Source organism: Schistosoma mansoni, assembly GCF_000237925.1.
Source record: "Schistosoma mansoni, WGS project CABG00000000 data, supercontig 0148, strain Puerto Rico, whole genome shotgun sequence".
Taxonomy (NCBI): domain Eukaryota; kingdom Metazoa; phylum Platyhelminthes; class Trematoda; order Strigeidida; family Schistosomatidae; genus Schistosoma; species Schistosoma mansoni.
Genome location: NW_017386045.1, coordinates 462,841 through 481,855, shown reverse-complemented (window position 1 = coordinate 481,855; position 19,015 = coordinate 462,841). Strand labels below are relative to the sequence as shown.

The window sequence follows — 19,015 nt, the reverse complement described above, 5'->3', positions numbered from 1 at the left end:
AGGAGTCAGTTCTCCCTCTCCAAATGCTCTCATATTGCTACGTGTATACAACCACTGTCAGGGAAGTACTACTCATTGCCTTCTCGCACAACCGGTGTTGTTTAATCAAATTAAGAGGACAAAAAGTGAATGTTCGGTTGGGGGCCTAAACCGAGGAGATGAGCACAACGGATGATACACCTAGAGGAGTTGGAAAACCCTCAATCCAAACCAATGGTGAACATGAACTCTAGGATCCTGAGGGAAAAACTGGCGTACGAACCTATTGTTGGTGACCGACTACCATGGGACTGCATGTCCTAACCTTGCTTCACTGTCTTGTGGATTAGATGTTTAGGTTGAAGGCTCAGTGTGTGACCCAAAAAGAAAATCACCTGCTTCGGTTTGGGCGCTCGAACAGTAACCCACCCCTCATATAAATCAATGATAACTGTTACTGGCCTCATTGTTATTGTATGGAGCATATGTATTTGGTGCCCCCTTATACCAATGTTTATATGTTCAAATAAATAAATAAGAATCAGTCTTAATAGTAGCAATATATTCAATCTTTGTAGTCCTGTTAGACCTTGAGTTTCAGTCAGTCAGTCAGTCACAACGTACAACTTCGTATGTACGTACATCAGTTCGAGTTGCCATACCACATGAGCACACAGATGAAGTTGTCGATTCAAATCCCATAGTGGTAGAAGTAGTAAGAGTATAAGCATTAATGTGAAAGATCAGGGTTTTAAGATGTTATTGAAGGAGTATAATACAGTGAAATAAATTTGGAAAGAGAAGAAAGATAGAGACATGAAGAATTCAGAAGATTAGAATTTGGGTGAACACAATGAGTGGGTGCACCTTCGTCATTGCAAACGATTTTGATCCAAGTCACTGAAGGTCTCTAACTATCGATTGCTGTCATCTCGCGAATCCCAACCAGGTAGTCTACACCTACCAACATGACTCAGTCCACTTGTCAGTGATTTCATGGATTTGTGCCACGTTTTAATCTGGCCGTCCCTAGCTTTCTTCCAACCTACTCCTACACCATAAAACATTGCACGTCAAGGCAGTCGGTGGTTAGGCATACGTAACACATGTTCAAGCGATCTCAACTGATGAAGTTTCACTACTTCATTAAACTTAGATCTTGAATTTAATAACTATTTTATGCCTTTTTCATTATGCTAACTCACTCTTTCTATTCTCAAATTTGTATTGATTTATGCTTCTATCAATCTAGGTTATTGTTGTTGTTTCTAACTCTATTTAACTTAATAAAAAAGGAAACGAATTACTTGAATGTTGCCAAAAATAGTAACTAAGTAATTTCCAGTAAACAGAATGAAATTTTTCAACAGCAACAACAACAAAAAAACATTGAATTTTTAGTGTTACAAATGATCTTGTTTGTTTGTCTTTAAGTTAAAAAAAAACACAATTCAAAAACATAATGAACCATGTGATAACAGTTGGTTAGTGATAAGATCACGAGAATTAAAAAAGCTGTATAACAATTAAAAACTAGTCCTAAACAAACATGTTAATCTGTTTTTTATTGTTATTCCAAAGCAGATATATTCCAGAGCATAATAGTTCATTTTAACAATATACAAACATGTAAGCCTACAATAGTACATTAGAATATTATCTAGTATACATTTATGATAATCTATTAATTACAAGAAGATATACTTTGAAACAACTGTTGGTGGAATAAAGGATATTCAGACCTTGGCTCAGTCATTAAGAAATTAAGGATTATTGTGTAAAACCGAAGATTCAGAGTGTTCAATTCCTAGTAGAATCCTGAATATACACTGTTGAAGAGTCCTATATAAGGATGAAATACCAGTTCAGTGTTTCATGGTTTACGATGAATATATAACTTGAGTCTAACTACTGGGAAATTCTCTTCTCAGACTACATATAATTCACCTTAAATAAATAATATCACATACCTAACTACAACAATGCTCACTAGTGACTGACTTCAAGATACATGTCCTGGAGTTCTAGTGAGAAGCAGTAACCAGTGGAGTTCAATCACATCTGTTGTGAGATAAACAGCTCACTGAAGACAATTGGTGAACGGTTGCTCAAACTTCGTGGATTCATTGAATTTAGACATTAACACCGTTGGATGCCGGCTCAGTGGTCTATCGGTTAAGTGATCTTGCGCGAGACTGGTAGATTCTGGGTTCGAATTTCGCGAGGCGGGATCGTGGATGCGCACTGCCACTGAGGAGTCCCATAATAGGACGAAACGGCCGTCCAGTGCTTCCAGGTTTTTCATGGTGGTCTAGCTTCAATTGAATCATGATTTCAACTATGAAAATACTGAAATTTCCACACAAAAAACCCCTTCTGAATGTATACCAAGTTAAAGTAGGCGAAAGACTAAATGACCCATGAAATTGTACACAGTATCCAGACTACAAAAGGCTAAAAATATCCGAGGACTTTATCACGCTCACTCTGATGTTCCATTTATTCATTCTTTCATAATCATCGTAAGAGTTGGTACACTTATGAATCAATTTAATTAAGTCATACCATATTAGAACAGTAAAGTGAAATAAGCGAACAAGTCGAAATAATTTACTAGTATTAATGATAGCAGTGAAAACTGAACATATAGAACGTAGTTTGAAAAAAGGATTGAAAGGTATGAAATGATATAAAAACTCACAAGTTAGAAGATGAAGTATGAACGGATATGAGCCATCAGACCTAATTTTGATCTATATAGAGCTGGAATACTTCCCAGTGACACAAATTGAGTCAAACCGCTTTCTTAGGTATAACGACTCCTCTCGACCCTTTAAACTAAAGAGATAGTGCTTTGGTAACTAAACGTCAAAAATAGGGTCATAAACCATTCAATACCCCAGGATTCTGGAGTACATGTACATTATTGGTTTGGAAGCAGAGTTTCCTAACTCCCCCTATGTGGGCGCCTCGTATCCACAACACCAACAAAACAACCACACGTTTACTTTTCGTAAAAATACTATTCACAGCATGAAGGTAATGGGAACTTCTTTAGGTGTGGCTATAACAAAGTAGCTTTACCAGCCTTCGGTCATTCAGGCGGTTCAACAGGAACACGTAAAAAAAATTCAAAAACGAAACATTAATTTAATTCCACACAAAAAAAATCAAAATGGTCATACTCACATAAAGAAAATAATCCAACAGGTAGTCGTCGAAGAAAATGTTTAAATAAACCGCATAATGCATTAGGTTCACGCCAAGCATCCAAACTAAACATCAGGTCAATATCTTCAGGATGCTTTATTGAAAAGATGAAAAATGGAAATTTTCTGATGTAACAGCAGGCATGTATAATGAAGTAATATATGAACAACTAGAAAAAAAAGGGCTACTAGTGGTATGTTATTACAAAAACAGGAATGAATTCATTCTTAATAAACTAGAATATTTTGAAAATAATCAACAAAACCTCATTGGTGTTATGTCCAATAAATATGTACAAGTATTTGATCATAAAAACAACTTTAGTATATGAATCGGAATCTTTATAGGTTTTATGATTCGAACAGAAATAATAACAACAATAATCCATCATAGAAATTCCGTATGATATTGACTATCTTCTCAGGTACGCCGTAGTGTCGAAGAAGCCTCCATAGTGTTGTCCTGTGCACTCTATCAAATGCTTTCTCGTAGTCAATCAAGTAAATCGTCTAAACAACGGTTTAATTACTTGAAATCTTTAGAGAATTGTGAGACGGAAGAATATTTGAAGTTTCTTTCAATAAACTAGGAAATGGATGACTATAGGAGAAATCAACTCTGCTAGTATGAAGTTATGGAAGTGATAAGATGAAAAGCAAACTTAGGCACCTGGAGCAAACGTGCACCGATCGTTTGTAATCAGAATCCCCTGACCCCCCCCCGTGGGTAGATCCTCGGTACACACCAACCCCATCTAAACTCCCGTGGGACATTCTCTTTTCGTCCTCTCAATCAGGTAAACAACACCGCAGCCACGAAAAGGCAGTGAGTGGGACTTCCATGGTAGTGTCTACATGCACATGACATTTGAAGAAAGAGGGAGGACTATTCCCAACCTAAATTGTACAAGGGCATTTCGGGGTACAATTTATTCCAATAAATTTCTCTATGGATATCAGCGACTGCCATATATGACATTTAAAATCACTCTAACAATCTTTCCATATTTATCAAACGTTCAGCATTCTATAATGTTCATACTAATAAACGACAATCTCCGTTAGTCAAATCCTAATTCCAAAAATATTCTGTTTATCATTATTGACCTAGATGACATTTTCTTTCATTTCATATATGATAATAAGAACGTAACTGATCGGAGTAGTGTAGCGTAGACAAAACGTGAACGAAAGAAAAACAAAGAGGAAGACAACGTCTTTACATTGTACCAGAAAAGAGAAGTATAGAATGGTTCCTGTAATTAAAATTGCTTCAGCAAATTCGAACTTGTCATTCTCCCTTCCAGAATCATAACAGATTCATTTCGTTAAAAGAAGAAGAAGAATGATTCAATTTAAAAGTGACATACAGAAATAATAATATAAATAAGGATGATACGTACCAAGTTTACTGAGGAAATAAATTGTGCAATTGTACGATGTCGACCAGGTTTTCTATACAGGCCAGGTAAACTAAGTCCATGTATCTCTAAGGCTACAACAATAGCTTGTAATAGGACTGGAACACACTAAAAATATGAAGAAAAAACAAACGATGTTAATTACGTTTTCTTGGCATTTCATTACTTGATAGAACTTATTATGATATTAAAACAACAGTGCAATATATCTATTAATAAAGTTGAAATATAGGGAATTATCGACTATTGTTTGTTCGTATCGACAATTCCATCGACTGATGGTGCATATAAGTGGATTTTTGTTGAAAATATTATTGATTGACTGGTAAGTACACATGGATCTTGGTTGAATCAGAAGGCAATGGAGAGGGCATATGGATAAGAATTGTGTTATATCGTGTGTGTGTGTGTGCCCTGTTTCATATATATGAACGTTATGAAACCGCCAATTGGAGAGCAGCGGATTTATTTATGGCCAAATGATGCACAAAAGCTGTATGAGCAGTCTTGAGTACTTACCAGTCCTGCTATCTGACTAGCCCAACCAGTTAAGTCCAGAACACCAATAACAACCTCGGCAATATGAATCATTATTCTCAAACATATTGAGTTTATATACCAATCAAACAGACCATATCGTACCATAAAATTGAAAATAACATTTGTACAAGATTTAGCCAAATGTGGCTGTGAATAGGGGGGACAGTAATTAATAGACTGGGTATAACTCAAGAATGGTGAATCGTATAATAATAGTCTATAGGTCAAAATAAAGCTTATCATAAGAAGGACACGAATATGAATAGTTTAGTTACTTAACAATTATACAATAGGAAATATACATATCATATTGGTCCATAAATACTTCTCAAAGTTACCATTCATAATTCTCCACGGGATACAACAAATTAAAAATGTTATTTATTATTATCAAAGACTTTCTGTAAAATTCATCTGTCGAAGACAATGAATTCTTCTCGAATGCTTACTGAAGATCATATATCTGTAACTTTTACTAGGGAAGTTATACTCAACGCCTTTAAGTGGAGGTTATGTTTTTAAAAAAGCAGAAGTACGCACAACGGACTGCAGCGTCTAAACAAGACTGGCGGTAGAAAGGATCCGTCCAGAGGAGTTAGGAGACCCTTATTTTAAATCAATGAGATACAAGACAATGAAAGAACAATTGATATATGAATCTATTTTAGTCACTGGTAAGCATAGGACTGTATCTCTTAATGCTGTTCCATTGACTTTTGGATCCGACTTTTCGGTGAAAGGTAGTGTCTAACCACACGCAAAAACTTATTAATAATGATTGCTAATAAGGAAACTTACTGGATAATCAGGACTTTCTAATTGAGATTCTAATGGAGCACCGAATACAGGACCAGGACTATCTAAATCGGTCATGTTTGGAGGATCAACAACTAAAAAAAAAACATCCACAAAAAAACGTTGTCATTCATAGAAACAAAGAAAAAAAAGACGACTAATCACATAAAATCATGAGGGTATATCGAGGTGGAAAAAAACAAATACAATTAGAATATATCATGCTGCGATATGATGATGTACAAATGAATTAGAACATCAATAACTTGTATAACGAGGATTAGATCGAAAAATTCCCACATGACAAGAAAGCCAAAAAATAGGTCAACAATTATGGTGAATAATAGTTAAAGAACTACATATTAAGAAAATTCATGTTGGTATCCATACTTAACTATTAATCGACTTTATTGTAAACCTGTAATTGAATGACAATATCTAGTCAACTTGTTGAAGATAGATATACATCACCATAGATTTATCAATTAGTTACAAGTAATAATAGCGACAGAGAATTGAAAGCTTAGGATAACTTTATAGAGTTGAGATCATGAGTCAGTTGAAGCTAGACCACCATGGAAAACCTGGAAGCACTGGACGGCTGTTTCGTCCTATTATGAGGCTCCTCAGCAGTGCGCATCCAACTCAGAATAACACCTTCATATTTGTTGAATAAGTTACTGGAATGTACTTGGTAGTTTAATAGATAATATATTTGTGCTTAAGGGATAAACTGTTGAGCATGAGTCTTAATGTAAACACCTACAATAATACAAATACATATAGTTGACGAAACCCGTTAAGAAGAAACGCGCGAACTTGTTTGCACTATTAGCTAGATATTAAATATATTGAACCTATTTTGTTTAAGTGGTCTGAGACTAGTATACGAATACGGTAGCAGATTGAATATACAAATCCAAAAATTTAAAATTCAACACAACCATAAAACTATTGAACAGAAAATCCATGTAGTCAAATTTGATAAACCTGTGATATAGAAAGCAACCTTAAATCAATAACAACGGGAAATTACATTCATCCTCATCACATGGTCGACTTAATGATTTAAAACTTTCAACCAAAAGCATTATCAGTATAGAGTTGTGGAGATTGTTATCTATTGATTGAGAACATGAATCGATTAATTTTAGACCACCATTGAGAACTTAGAAGCACTGGATGGCCCTAGTATTGGACTTTTCAGCAGTGCGCATCCACGATCGCACAAGTGAGATTGAGACTCAGGACTCTCGGTTTCGCGCGCGAACGCTTAACCTCTACGCCAATGAGCCGGGATTCAATAGCTTTCCAGGGCTTCCGGGTTCTCAATGGTGGCCTACCATTGATCGATTCATGATCCCAATCAATTAACAACCGTTAAACGTTAATTAATTTTTAAACTTTCATTCCGTTCTCTATCATATATGGTTTGATTGTATGTGAAGAGTGATTCTTAATTTTAAGTGTACCTTAGTCCGATAAATTATGTATATAAACCTATGAGTGCATAAAAAAAATATATTAAGAGCTTCTCTACTACTGAGGAGAGAAAAAGTCGTGTTCCAAACCAATAGAAGTTATCTCGGTAGGGTGTCATTGGTGAAAAATTAGTACGTTAGACCATATACAAAGTAGTATACTCAGAATAGAGAATTTTAAATCTGGGATTCTGATTGGTGAAGTTATTTCCAGTAATATCAACTAAGCCTCTACATCATCAAGCGTGGATAAGTAGCAGGAACTTGTAATATTGATAAAATAGCTTATCAACTGGTCACACACACACACACGCATACACTGCAAGTTCTACAGTCAAAGAAAAACTACGAATTATTTATCCAGCCAAGAAAAAAAATTGCCTTCTGTTCAGCGATAATAACAAAATGAAGTATAAAGAGACAAAGAATCAGTTACGCATTCATCAGTGAAACAAGTTACACACAGGTACATGTATGAAGAAAAAGGTGGTCTAGTGTCATAACTTATCTGTTCTTTTCCATACACAAAAAAGTATATATAAACAGAACATATGTGTACTGAGAGAAAAAAAAGAAATGTATCCATTGGAACTAATAAATATTGATTAAACACTCAATCAGCTTTTGATCGAAATAAGTATCTTTCTGTCAGTCAGTCAGCTACAACGTGGGACCAGGCACATATATGGATCACCCCAAGTTGCCATACCTCGTTAGCACAACAAGATCAACACCGGATTCATAGAAGTAGTTAATTTAGTGATGATAATATATAAAGAAAGGTTGTATATAAGGATACAGTATAGGAAGAAAGACAGATATGAAGCAATTTCAATCTCAAGGTTTAAGGGAAGATAAAAAAAAAGTGTACACACCTTCCCCATTGTGATCGATTCTGAGTCATGTCACCCACAGTCTCCAACTATTGGTTACGATAGTTACGCCGACCCCAATCAAATAGTCTGCATCTAACAACATGGCTCAGACTGGAAGTTAGTGACTTCAAGCAATGATGTCACGTTTTGGTTTGGCCGCCCCTAACTCTCTTTCAACCATCCCCAATACTAGACAGCATTGCGCGTCGTGGTAATCGGTGTTCAGGAGTACCTAGCACGTGGCCCAATCATCTCAGTCGATGAAAATTCATCACCTCATCAACTGATTTACCATCATCCCATAATACACTGTGTCTAACCTCACTATTACTTACCCGGTGATCCCAGCTGATACAACCAATATTTCTAAGACATCTGTGGTCAAATACTAGTAGTTTATGAGTATCTTCTACTCTTAATGGCCATGTTTCACAGCCGTAAAGTAGAACAGAGCGAACTGCTGCGCAGTATACTCATCCCTTAATTGACAGAGGGATATCTCGTCTTTACCCTAGGTGACGTAAGTTGGCTACAGAACTGTTTTTTTTTTTGAAAGTGGGACATGATAGTGGCAAATTTAGCGATAGTGAGGAAAACTACAGAAACAAACCAACTCAGTTTATAAATCGAGAACTGCCTCTCTTTGCTAATGTGGTATGGCAACTCGAACTGATGTACGTACGTATGAAGCTCTACGTTGTGACTGACTGACTCAATTTTTTATTTGTAGAGCAATAAAATAAACATAATTAACTAATATTGAACAATGTCGAGTGGACTAATGACATAAAAAGAGTGCTTAGTTAATTTCAAGTAATTACAAGCAAAATGTGTTATGCATTTATGAGGGTTGGTAAAAATTAATACAGTAAAAATCAGTCAGTCAAACGCAATGTAAATCAGTACAAGGACTCAAATATCCCAGTGAGATAAAGTTATTAGCGCGAATCCCGGAGTCATAGAGGTAAGAACAGCATTATTGATAATAGAAAAAATTAGGTATCAAAGATAAGATTCGGGAAGAAAATATAGGATCTGTAGGACTACGCTCCCGTTACTGTGAACGATTTTGAGCCATGTCATTCCAAGTAGCAAACTACTGGCTATGACCAGGTAGTCTGTGGTAATAAATGTTTTTCAGTAAAGTCAGTTGTAATTAATGAAGAACTTGGTACAAAGATGTGTCAGTCTAACTCACTCATCCAACTACGAAACATCATTCACCTAATGAATGGCAAAGGAGTTGAAAAAACTGTAATATTAACAATGATCGTAGGACAGACAAATGTTGAGAACATATTTCGAAAAGATATATATGAACTAACATTACAACTTAAGGATCTAGGAGACGATGAAGACTGAATGCATCTACGGCTTTGTGACAAGTTGCAAGCCAAGTCACCAAGCGCTTTAAACCAGCCAGTAGTCTGTAGCTACCAATATTGGACTCAAACGAAAATTTAAGAACTTTAAAAATGATACCACTCTTTGATTTGACAGTTCATATTTTGCTTCTAACTCATAATTACACCAGTTAAAATATCGCCTGTCAAGGTACGGTGTGGTCAAATTGGATTCGGAGGAGGAATAAATGAAACACTTGATAATCACATCCATTAATTATTAAGTATGAAGAAAAAACAGGAACAAGGGTGAGCCTTTAGAACCAATGTAGATCAAGAAATATTGGTCAAATAAGTCGTGATTTATTTATTATTATTATTTGGTAGATGCAGACTACCTGGTTGGAGTCCGTGTGACTATCGTAACCAATGGTTAGAGACTCTGGGTGACATGGCTCAGAATCGATCACAATGGCGTAGGTGTATACACTCTTTATCTTCCCATAAACCTTGAGATTAAAATTGCTTCATAACTTTTTTCCTTCCTATACTATATCCTTCTATACAACCTTTCTCTATATACTACCACCACTAAATTAATTACTTCTATGAATCCGGTGTTGATCTTGTTGTGCTAACGAGGTATGGCAACTTGGACGTATGCATATATGTGCCTGGTCCTACGTTGTCGCTGACTGACTGACTATTATTTATTTAAATACAAATATTGGTACAAGGGAGCACCAGATATATGTGCGCCATACAAATCTCATTTGATTTGTGTGAGGGCTGTGATACTGCCCAGGTGCCCAAACTGAAGCAGATGGTTTTCTTAGGGGGCTTCACCCGGAGCCTTTGACCTAAAGGTCTGATCCACAAGGCACTGGAGCATCGTGGGGAGATGCAAATAAGTCGTGAATATTAGATCAATTCACAATAGCTATTTAAATAAAACACAGGATCATTAGATTTTACAATTAAACAATAAAGCAATACCCATTATACTATGACTAAGATATTATGCATTATATTTTGTCTGTATGAGGCTATCACGTGTAGTGTACAGTACAGTTATTATCACATTGAATCAAAATATTTTCAACCAGGTCACATAATTGGTACAATAATAAAAGATCAAAGATATAAAATATATCAATGCAACTCAGAAACACACAACACAACCAAGTGTAGACAAAATTGACCTTTCAAAATAACAATGTTTATTTATATAAACACATCAACACTGATACATGGAGACACTAAATATATATGCACAACACAAATCATTCGATTTCTGTAAGAGCTAGAATACTTTCCGAGTGCCCAAACTAGATCGGGTGGTTTTCTTAAAGGGGCATTCCTCGAGCCTTTCACTCAGAGGTCTAATCCACAAGACAGTGGAACTACAACGTTAGGTGATGCAGTCCGATGGTAGCCCGTCACCAACAATAATTTTGAACACCATTCGTTCTCTCAGGATCAAGGAGTCAATCTACACCGTTGATTTTGAATGAGAGTTTTCTAACTCTCCTAGGTGTATCCGCCTTCACACCTGTCAACTCGGTTTAAGCCCCGACCGGACATTCTCTTCTCGTCCTCTCGATTTCTTAAACAACACCTGTGGTGAGAGAAGTCAGTGAGTAGTACTTCCTTTACAGTATCTGTACACGCGTGGTTAAATGAGAGCATTTGGAGAAAGAGAACTGACTCTCCCCACAGATTAACAAATTCGATTTTTGTAATTTCCAGTTCTAATAAGAGGTTGTGACTAGTCAAGTTCAACCATGTTGGGTAGGAGGCAGTTATTTCGTCTTACACAGCACAACGGAGATGGTTATGTGATATTGCGAACTACCTGAAGTTAGACATGTACACTATTGCATAGTCTAGAGGCTTAGCATTTGGATGAGTTACCTGGGTTCGATTAGTGCTTGTGTGGCTGTACATGTGCACTGATGAAAAGTACAATAGTACAATGAAACAGCTATGGAGTGTTTCCTGGCTTTCAGTAGTGATCTAACTATAGTTAGCAAAATGGGAGGTTTAATAAAATTATTGTAAATAAAATCACCGTTCTTATGTGTGTGTACATAAAGATGTGCATATATGTATACACACACACACACAACATATACACCTGCATACATATGCACACATACCTGTCATTAGTGAGCTGAATTTATGTTCATTATTCGGAGATTCCAAATGTGAAACATCCACAGTAGAAGATATATCACAATTGTTATTACTGTTTACATTATGATAATTTACACTGCTGTTGGCGGTACCTCCACAGCTACCACTAAAATAACCAGTGGTAGAGTTGACAACGTTGTTCATTGTATTGGTCGGATTATTGGCAGTTGAGAAATTAATTGAACCAACAGAGGGACAATTAGTACTAGTACTATTACTGGTACTACTGGCATTATTATGATTACTATTATTATTATTATTATTTACACCAACAGGACGTTGAAGCCATTGTTTGAAGCCACGTAGTATTTTATTTGTACGAATTAAACTAATTGGATGTGACTTATCGTCAACGTTGCTGTTAATATTACTAGTAGTTACATCGGACGTTGTCTGATTACCATTACTATTATTAATGGAGATATCGTTTGTCATTGTCTCAGTGTTGTCCGATCGAATACCATCTACAGATAAGAAAGGTTGAGAATTATTCGAGGAAGTGTAAAAAATATCAGTACAAATGAGATTGATTCTACTGGTCACTTTTTTAAAAATACCAAAGTAAAAATAGATATAAGCTAACTAGAATACTATTGCAAAGAATTACTTTGGACTCAACCAATACACGATGGTGTTTGGTACCCCCAAATTCCCAGGTACGGTAGGGGGTGGGAGGAGTTAGCTCTCCCTCTCTAAATGCTCTCATATAACCACGCGTGTACAGATACTGTAAAGGAAGTACTACTCACTGACTTCTCTCACCACAGGTGTTGTTTAAGAAATCGAGAGGACGAGAAGAGAATGTCCGGTCGGGGCTTAAACCGAGTTGACAGGTGTGAAGGCGGATACACCTAGGAGAGTTAGAAAACTCTCATTCAAAATCAACGGTGTAGATTGACTCCTTGATCCTGAGAGAACGAATGGTGTTCAAAATTATTGTTGGTGACGGGCTACCATCGGACTGCATCACCTAACGTTGTAGTTCCACTGTCTTGTGGATTAGACCTCTGAGTGAAAAGCTCGGGGAACACTTTAGTTCACTATGGTCTTATGAACTGGTAAGTTGATCGTACAATAGTTTTGTGACCTAATCACGCAATAATATCTGTTTTCACAACAACAACAATACAATAAACTTAGATTCCATGATAAAATTACCAACCTAAATCAATTTTCTCTCGAGTTCGTGTCCGAAATTTATTGGTAACATCAGATTTATTATTTTTTATTGAATTCACATCTTCACCGTCAACTATAGCATTTGAATAATCTGAACCAATTGATGATTGATGAATAACATAACGTCGATGTGGACGTCGTTTATCTTTCATTAAACTATATGGTCCATAGGTAGTGTTAATGTAAGGACTATCAGTATTTATAAGATTTGTAATACGTGGTTGAATAAAAACATCTCTATGCATGGATTGATCAAAATCATCAGTGTTATTATCACCGGTGTATTCATTATTCACATCATCATCATCATCGTTGTTTGCTAGAGGAGGTACACGATATTTACTACCTTTTATTGTAAAATTATGAGGCAAACCTTGATTTAATTTCATTGGGATTTCAGATAATGATGACGATGGTAATTTGAGGAAAAATAATTCATATGGATTTGATGAAGATTTTTTACGATGTGTTGTCAATGTAGCTTGTGGAGAAGGAAAGAAAGAATAAACAACATTCAGATTATTAAATGATCAGTAGTATAATGGAATCAGTCTGTAGGAATTATTGAATTTTTCTAGTTTACATATTGTAGATTGATTTTAGTTAGATAATCTGGTAAACTGGGAAGTTCTCGCTGGAAAAACTTACACTGACTCCTAGTCTTTGAATCCCCTGTAAGATCGTAGACACTCAAAAGGAGTCTTATACTAAAACGTAAAAGGTTTCCAGTACTTTCTTGTTTTTAACAGTTGTCTAAATAAAGGTCAGTCCGCCACGCGGGTTATAAGATTTAAAATTAAAAAGACGAGGATTAAGTAGGACGAGTCAGTCCTATAAAAGAATTAATATTTACAGATAGGTAGATAAACATGGGCTAGGATTCATTAAAAAATTTTGCACTTACTACTAATTATTCATGGTATTTCCAGTAATTATTATTAATTACCAAACAATCAAGATCGATTTTACATATAGATGGGATCTGGATGAAGATGAACTACCAAATAATATAACTGGAAACCCACAAGCACTAGATAAGAACACTTCAGTAGTGTGCACTAGAGATGAACCACATGAGATCCAATCGCGAAACTTTGTGTGACGAGAAATTTTCTAAACATTAAGGTCTCTCAATTCAAGCAGCTAAGTTGGCTGAGATGCTAGCAAGAACCTCAGTCGCTAAGGTTATCTCGATAACCAAAGATAAATAATTATGACTAAGATTATATATAGTATCTAAAAGATAAGCCTCCAAAGCTATTCGGCATCCAGAAGCTGAGGAGAAGCAATTCAGTTTGATAGATGGTTGTAGACGTAAAAAACTGCTTCAAGACTAGTTTGCGTCAAGTCATGAAGTGAAACATAGGGAGCGAAGTAGTTAGGATGATCATAAGTCTCCCACTATACTACTCAGTGGCCATAAACATGGTCTATGGACATAAATTTCATATGTAGTCTATGAGTTTTTAATCATAAATGTCTTCGAAGTATCGCACAGGTATTGTACAGCAACAAAAGGAGCAGCAGTAAGACTAAAATTATTGCACTAAACAAAGATGACAAGTCGGTCAAGATTTTTGCGAATTATCACTAACTGATATATAAATAGGATGGAAGATAGCTAAAGGTGCCCAAACCAAGGCATGGCATAAGTTCGTGAAGTCGCTGACTACCATGTCGGTAAGTGAAAATTACCTTGTTGAAGTCTACATAATAACATCGACCGATGATTGGACACAACAAAACACGATTCGCAATCGAATACAAGGGTACATAAAAGTTCATTCTTTATCATACTCTAAGATCTACAGATTCATTATATCTTAATATATAAATTTTCATTCTCTCGATTCGAATAATATGTCAGATTATGAATACAGTGATCTTGAGTGCTGTTAGAGGTATGAGGGCAGTTATCACTTCCCGGTTGCCCATACCGTGGGAGGGTTCTTCTAGAGGTACCTGAAAAGGAAATTGGGTTAGAAGTGGTCTTAATGACCTGAGAGCGTGACCGCAGTGCCCAAGGGACAACTGTTTGAGGTTGGTCACACACGACCTTTTTGTGGGTAGTTTTTGTGTTAACTCCGTACTTGTTGTGACCTTACCGCCAGAGACGGATATTTAATTTTTCTACATCATTTCAACTCTTCTGTCATTGATAATATTAACTTGAACTTGTCGAGCTAGTGTTATATAGCAACTTTGGTTACCGAATACATTTTTTTTCTCACTTTTACAATCATTTCAATTATCAATCAGAGAAAATGAAAATTACTGAAAAATCAATACATCAACAACTTACATGCATTACGATGATCACATCGTCCTAACTGTTCAACAATACAATCATAGTCACGTCCACCAGAAAGCTGAGAAAATAATGACAAATAGAAAAGAAAAAGGAGATATACACATTGATAAATTTTCCAATTTCAAATATCCGAGAATTCCCACGTACGAGAAAGAAACGCCCCCAAATGCCCTGGTACAGCCGAGAGTAGGGAGAGTCCTCTCTTCTTCTCCGAATCCTCTCACATGGCCACGCGTATATAGCCTCTGCAAAGCAAGTCCTACTCACCGCCCTCTCGTGCCACAGGTGTTGTTTACGAAATCGAGAGGACGAAAAGCGAATGCCCGGTGCTTTAACTGGGTTGGTGGACACGGAAAGTCCAACCAGGGGAGTTGGAAAACCCTCATTCCAAACCAATGGTGCATATGGGCTGGCTCCAGTATCCTGAGGGAACAAATGACGTATGAATCAATCGTTGGTCACCGGCTACGATGGGACTGCATCTCCTCACGATGCTCCACTGCCTTGTGGATAAGACCTTTAAGTTGAAGGCTCCGGGTGTGGCCCCCTAAGAAAACCACCTGCTTCAGTTTGGGCACCTGGGCAGTATCACAGCCCTCACACAAATTCAACGGTGGTCTAACTTTAATCAGTTTATGATTTAAATGGTATTTCATATATATGTTGGTATTTTTGATGCAATCAAAAAAACTAACTAAATAAAACGTGTACTTGTAATAGGATCATTTTGTTTACACATACATATATTTAAGACGGATGACAACGTTCGAATGGCAGATAATTGAGCTAATTTGATTCAAGATTGACAACCGTAAATTTATCAATTAATTAACATTTTCATTTAAAAATGTTCATCATATATATATACACGATTACATCCTTACTACGCCCGAGAATTGAATTGGTACGATAGTCCAAAGAATATGTCACATATCGTTTTTAGTTAACTAATTGATTGACAACTGTTTACTGGTTATTACCTCTAAACCACAATGATATATTTCAGTATTATGATATCACCTAAAACCAGTGAACGGAATGAAAGTCAACAACACAACAACAGGACAAGTTAAGCTATTCAACGGCGCCCCAGCATTGCTAGTTATAAATGTAAACCTGTGTGGTTTAGACGTTAACCTTTTCATATAAAGTGAGGTCATTAGTGCGTACTGCTGAGAAGTCCCATATTATGAAGAAATAGCCATTTAGTGTTTCCTGATTCTCAAATGATATATAACTAGACTCAATCTGTGGTATAAACAATGAAACATTATACCTAATCGGCGAGACTATCATTTATGGACGACCTTTGAACGAATCTTAAGTGACCTTGAGAAATGATAGTCAATAAGTGAACAGTAAGCATAGAGTAAAAATATATTATACAAAACCAAAGAATTAAAGTGAATACATTTCTTTCATATAGTCCAAAAACTTGTCAAGGTTAGAAAAAGATTCAAAGGTTCCAAAATCGTAATGCATACGGTAGAGGAACTCATCCATATGCCTCCATAATAGTTGGTCTCTGGAACCATGGTAACATCACAAAAACCCTCTCAGCCTCGATCACGTGACTTCATTATTGTTTGTGTGTACTGCGGTTGTGTAAGTTTGTCATTTTTAGTATGGATATGTCCCTAAAATACTCATACTACTGAACAGCCAAAGTTTCAGTAGCATCTGAGATTATTGCAGCCATTGTTATAGGTGCTTTTATTATACAGTTTCCGGCAATTATTATAATATGTCTTAGTCTCAATCTGAATCGAGCGATAAAGGCTCCTATTCTAGCAAACGTCTTCCTTCAACATATATTACATGGAAGGACAATATCATGGTAGTCCGCACAAGGTCTACAAGTCATTTAATACCCGCAATCACAAAGACAGGAACTTCTTAGTAGTCTCATTTGTTGTGACCGCTTAATTGTCAAGTTTTCTCTAAAATTCTCTGTGAACCGTTCGTACATGAGCATCAGGTATTGAAATTGGTGCAGTGACCTTGAAATCTCTGAAACGCTCCCATAAATTGTAGTCTCGCCACCTTATTCAACTAAGTTTTTTAACCAAGCAGTATTGCATCTCAGTTGGAGATTTACACAAGATGATAACATTTTGAAACACAAATTCGTGAAGTATGAAGGTATATATATATGACCAACAACAGACAAAATAAAATCATTATTACCTGACACATTTTTAAACAAGTCATTGCCGCATTCTCATCCGGAAATACAAATAATAACTCAACACCAGCTGTTAAATGAGCGAAACGATAACAACGAAACTTTGACCGACTACTAACTTCATCATTCATATTTACATTATTATTATTAGTAGTAGTTGTTGTTGTATTCTGGAAATCTACTGTATTCAATTTATAATAATCATTGAAATCTGATAAAATTTGTTGAGATAAACCAGAAACATGAGGATCCATCCAATCAGGATTGATTCCACTAGTACTATTATTATTATTACTAGCTATTCTTGAAGTTAATGTTTGAGTACTATTACTACTATTATGATGATTTGAATTACAACCAAGTGGTAACCAATTCGGAAAATTAGCAGGTAATTGTTCTGAACACCATATAAGACCAGGTATTGGTAGAATTAAACATGATGCATTACAATTAAATGATTTATTAACATTCATCATATTGTTTGAATAATCGATATCAGTATTGTATACAGGATAATAATATGTCATAGAATCATCATTTAAATCATCATGAGATTTAGAAGTATCCAATGTTCCTTGAGAAGTATCACGAAGATTATCACGAAGGCTACCCAAACTGTTATTTCTTGGATAGATGATATCATTTTTATGTTTAGAAGTCTATGGTGCACAAAATGAAAAGAAAAAATAAGGTAACTTGTTCAGGATAGAGTAAATAGAATGGTAGTTTACAAGTGAAAGAAATTACAACTCACCATCCAAATACTTGTCAACAATTTAGATGAATATAAGGCAGAATGACAATGATATTTGACGACTAAATGAAACAAACTATTACTTTATGTAATGGTGTGAGTGACCCGTCTCTATTCGACATGTGGATTGTAAGTGATTTGTTGTGATATTGTCATTTATTCACATATCTTTGGTAAAAAAAACATTACGAATTGGCTGGACTTAAATATTATCAATGTTGTATACTGACTTAGTGGTTTGTAGGATAAATTTACATGTGAAAGACCGAAGATTCTGGATTCGATACCCGAATCCGAAGTTGTGAATGCGCACTGTTGAGAAGTACAATATTAGGGCTAAACAACTTTACAGTGGTCAAGGTTTTCAATGGTAATGAAACTAATTCTACAAACATTCAATTGTATAAAAAGAGAGAGAAAAAGATGATATCATTCACATTTTGTCTCTTTCAAACCAGATATAATGAGAAAAGATTGCTGATTCTATGAGATTTTTTACAAGTCGAGATAAGTTTTCAGTGACTAGTAAACTTTTCCATAAGATAATAAGTACTGGTTAATCTAATGGTTCAAAGTAGTGCAAACTATAATGAAGTGAGATATGTTCTATGCAACTAACATTATAATCCTCATAGGATTATCATTGTATTACGTTTTTGAATACCTGAATTGAGTAATTAACACAGTCTACAAGTAGATTATCTGATTCTTGTAAAAACTAACAGTTGGAAACGTTGAATGAAGTGA

General features: G+C 35.7%; 1 protein-coding gene across 1 annotated transcript in view; it reads right to left on the bottom strand.

The window, feature by feature from the left end:
* Window positions 1-19,015, bottom strand: part of Smp_212300 (hypothetical protein) — a gene marked incomplete at both ends in the record, with an annotated part of 79,107 nt that overhangs the window by 14,861 nt on the left and 45,231 nt on the right. Inside the window, 7 exons of the mRNA XM_018799409.1 lie at window positions 3,169-3,283; window positions 4,592-4,717; window positions 5,948-6,039; window positions 11,803-12,303; window positions 13,002-13,499; window positions 15,321-15,387; window positions 17,517-18,173. Of these exons, the coding sequence (XP_018646617.1) occupies window positions 3,169-3,283; window positions 4,592-4,717; window positions 5,948-6,039; window positions 11,803-12,303; window positions 13,002-13,499; window positions 15,321-15,387; window positions 17,517-18,173 (2,056 nt within the window). The remainder of the gene's footprint in view (window positions 1-3,168; window positions 3,284-4,591; window positions 4,718-5,947; window positions 6,040-11,802; window positions 12,304-13,001; window positions 13,500-15,320; window positions 15,388-17,516; window positions 18,174-19,015) is intronic.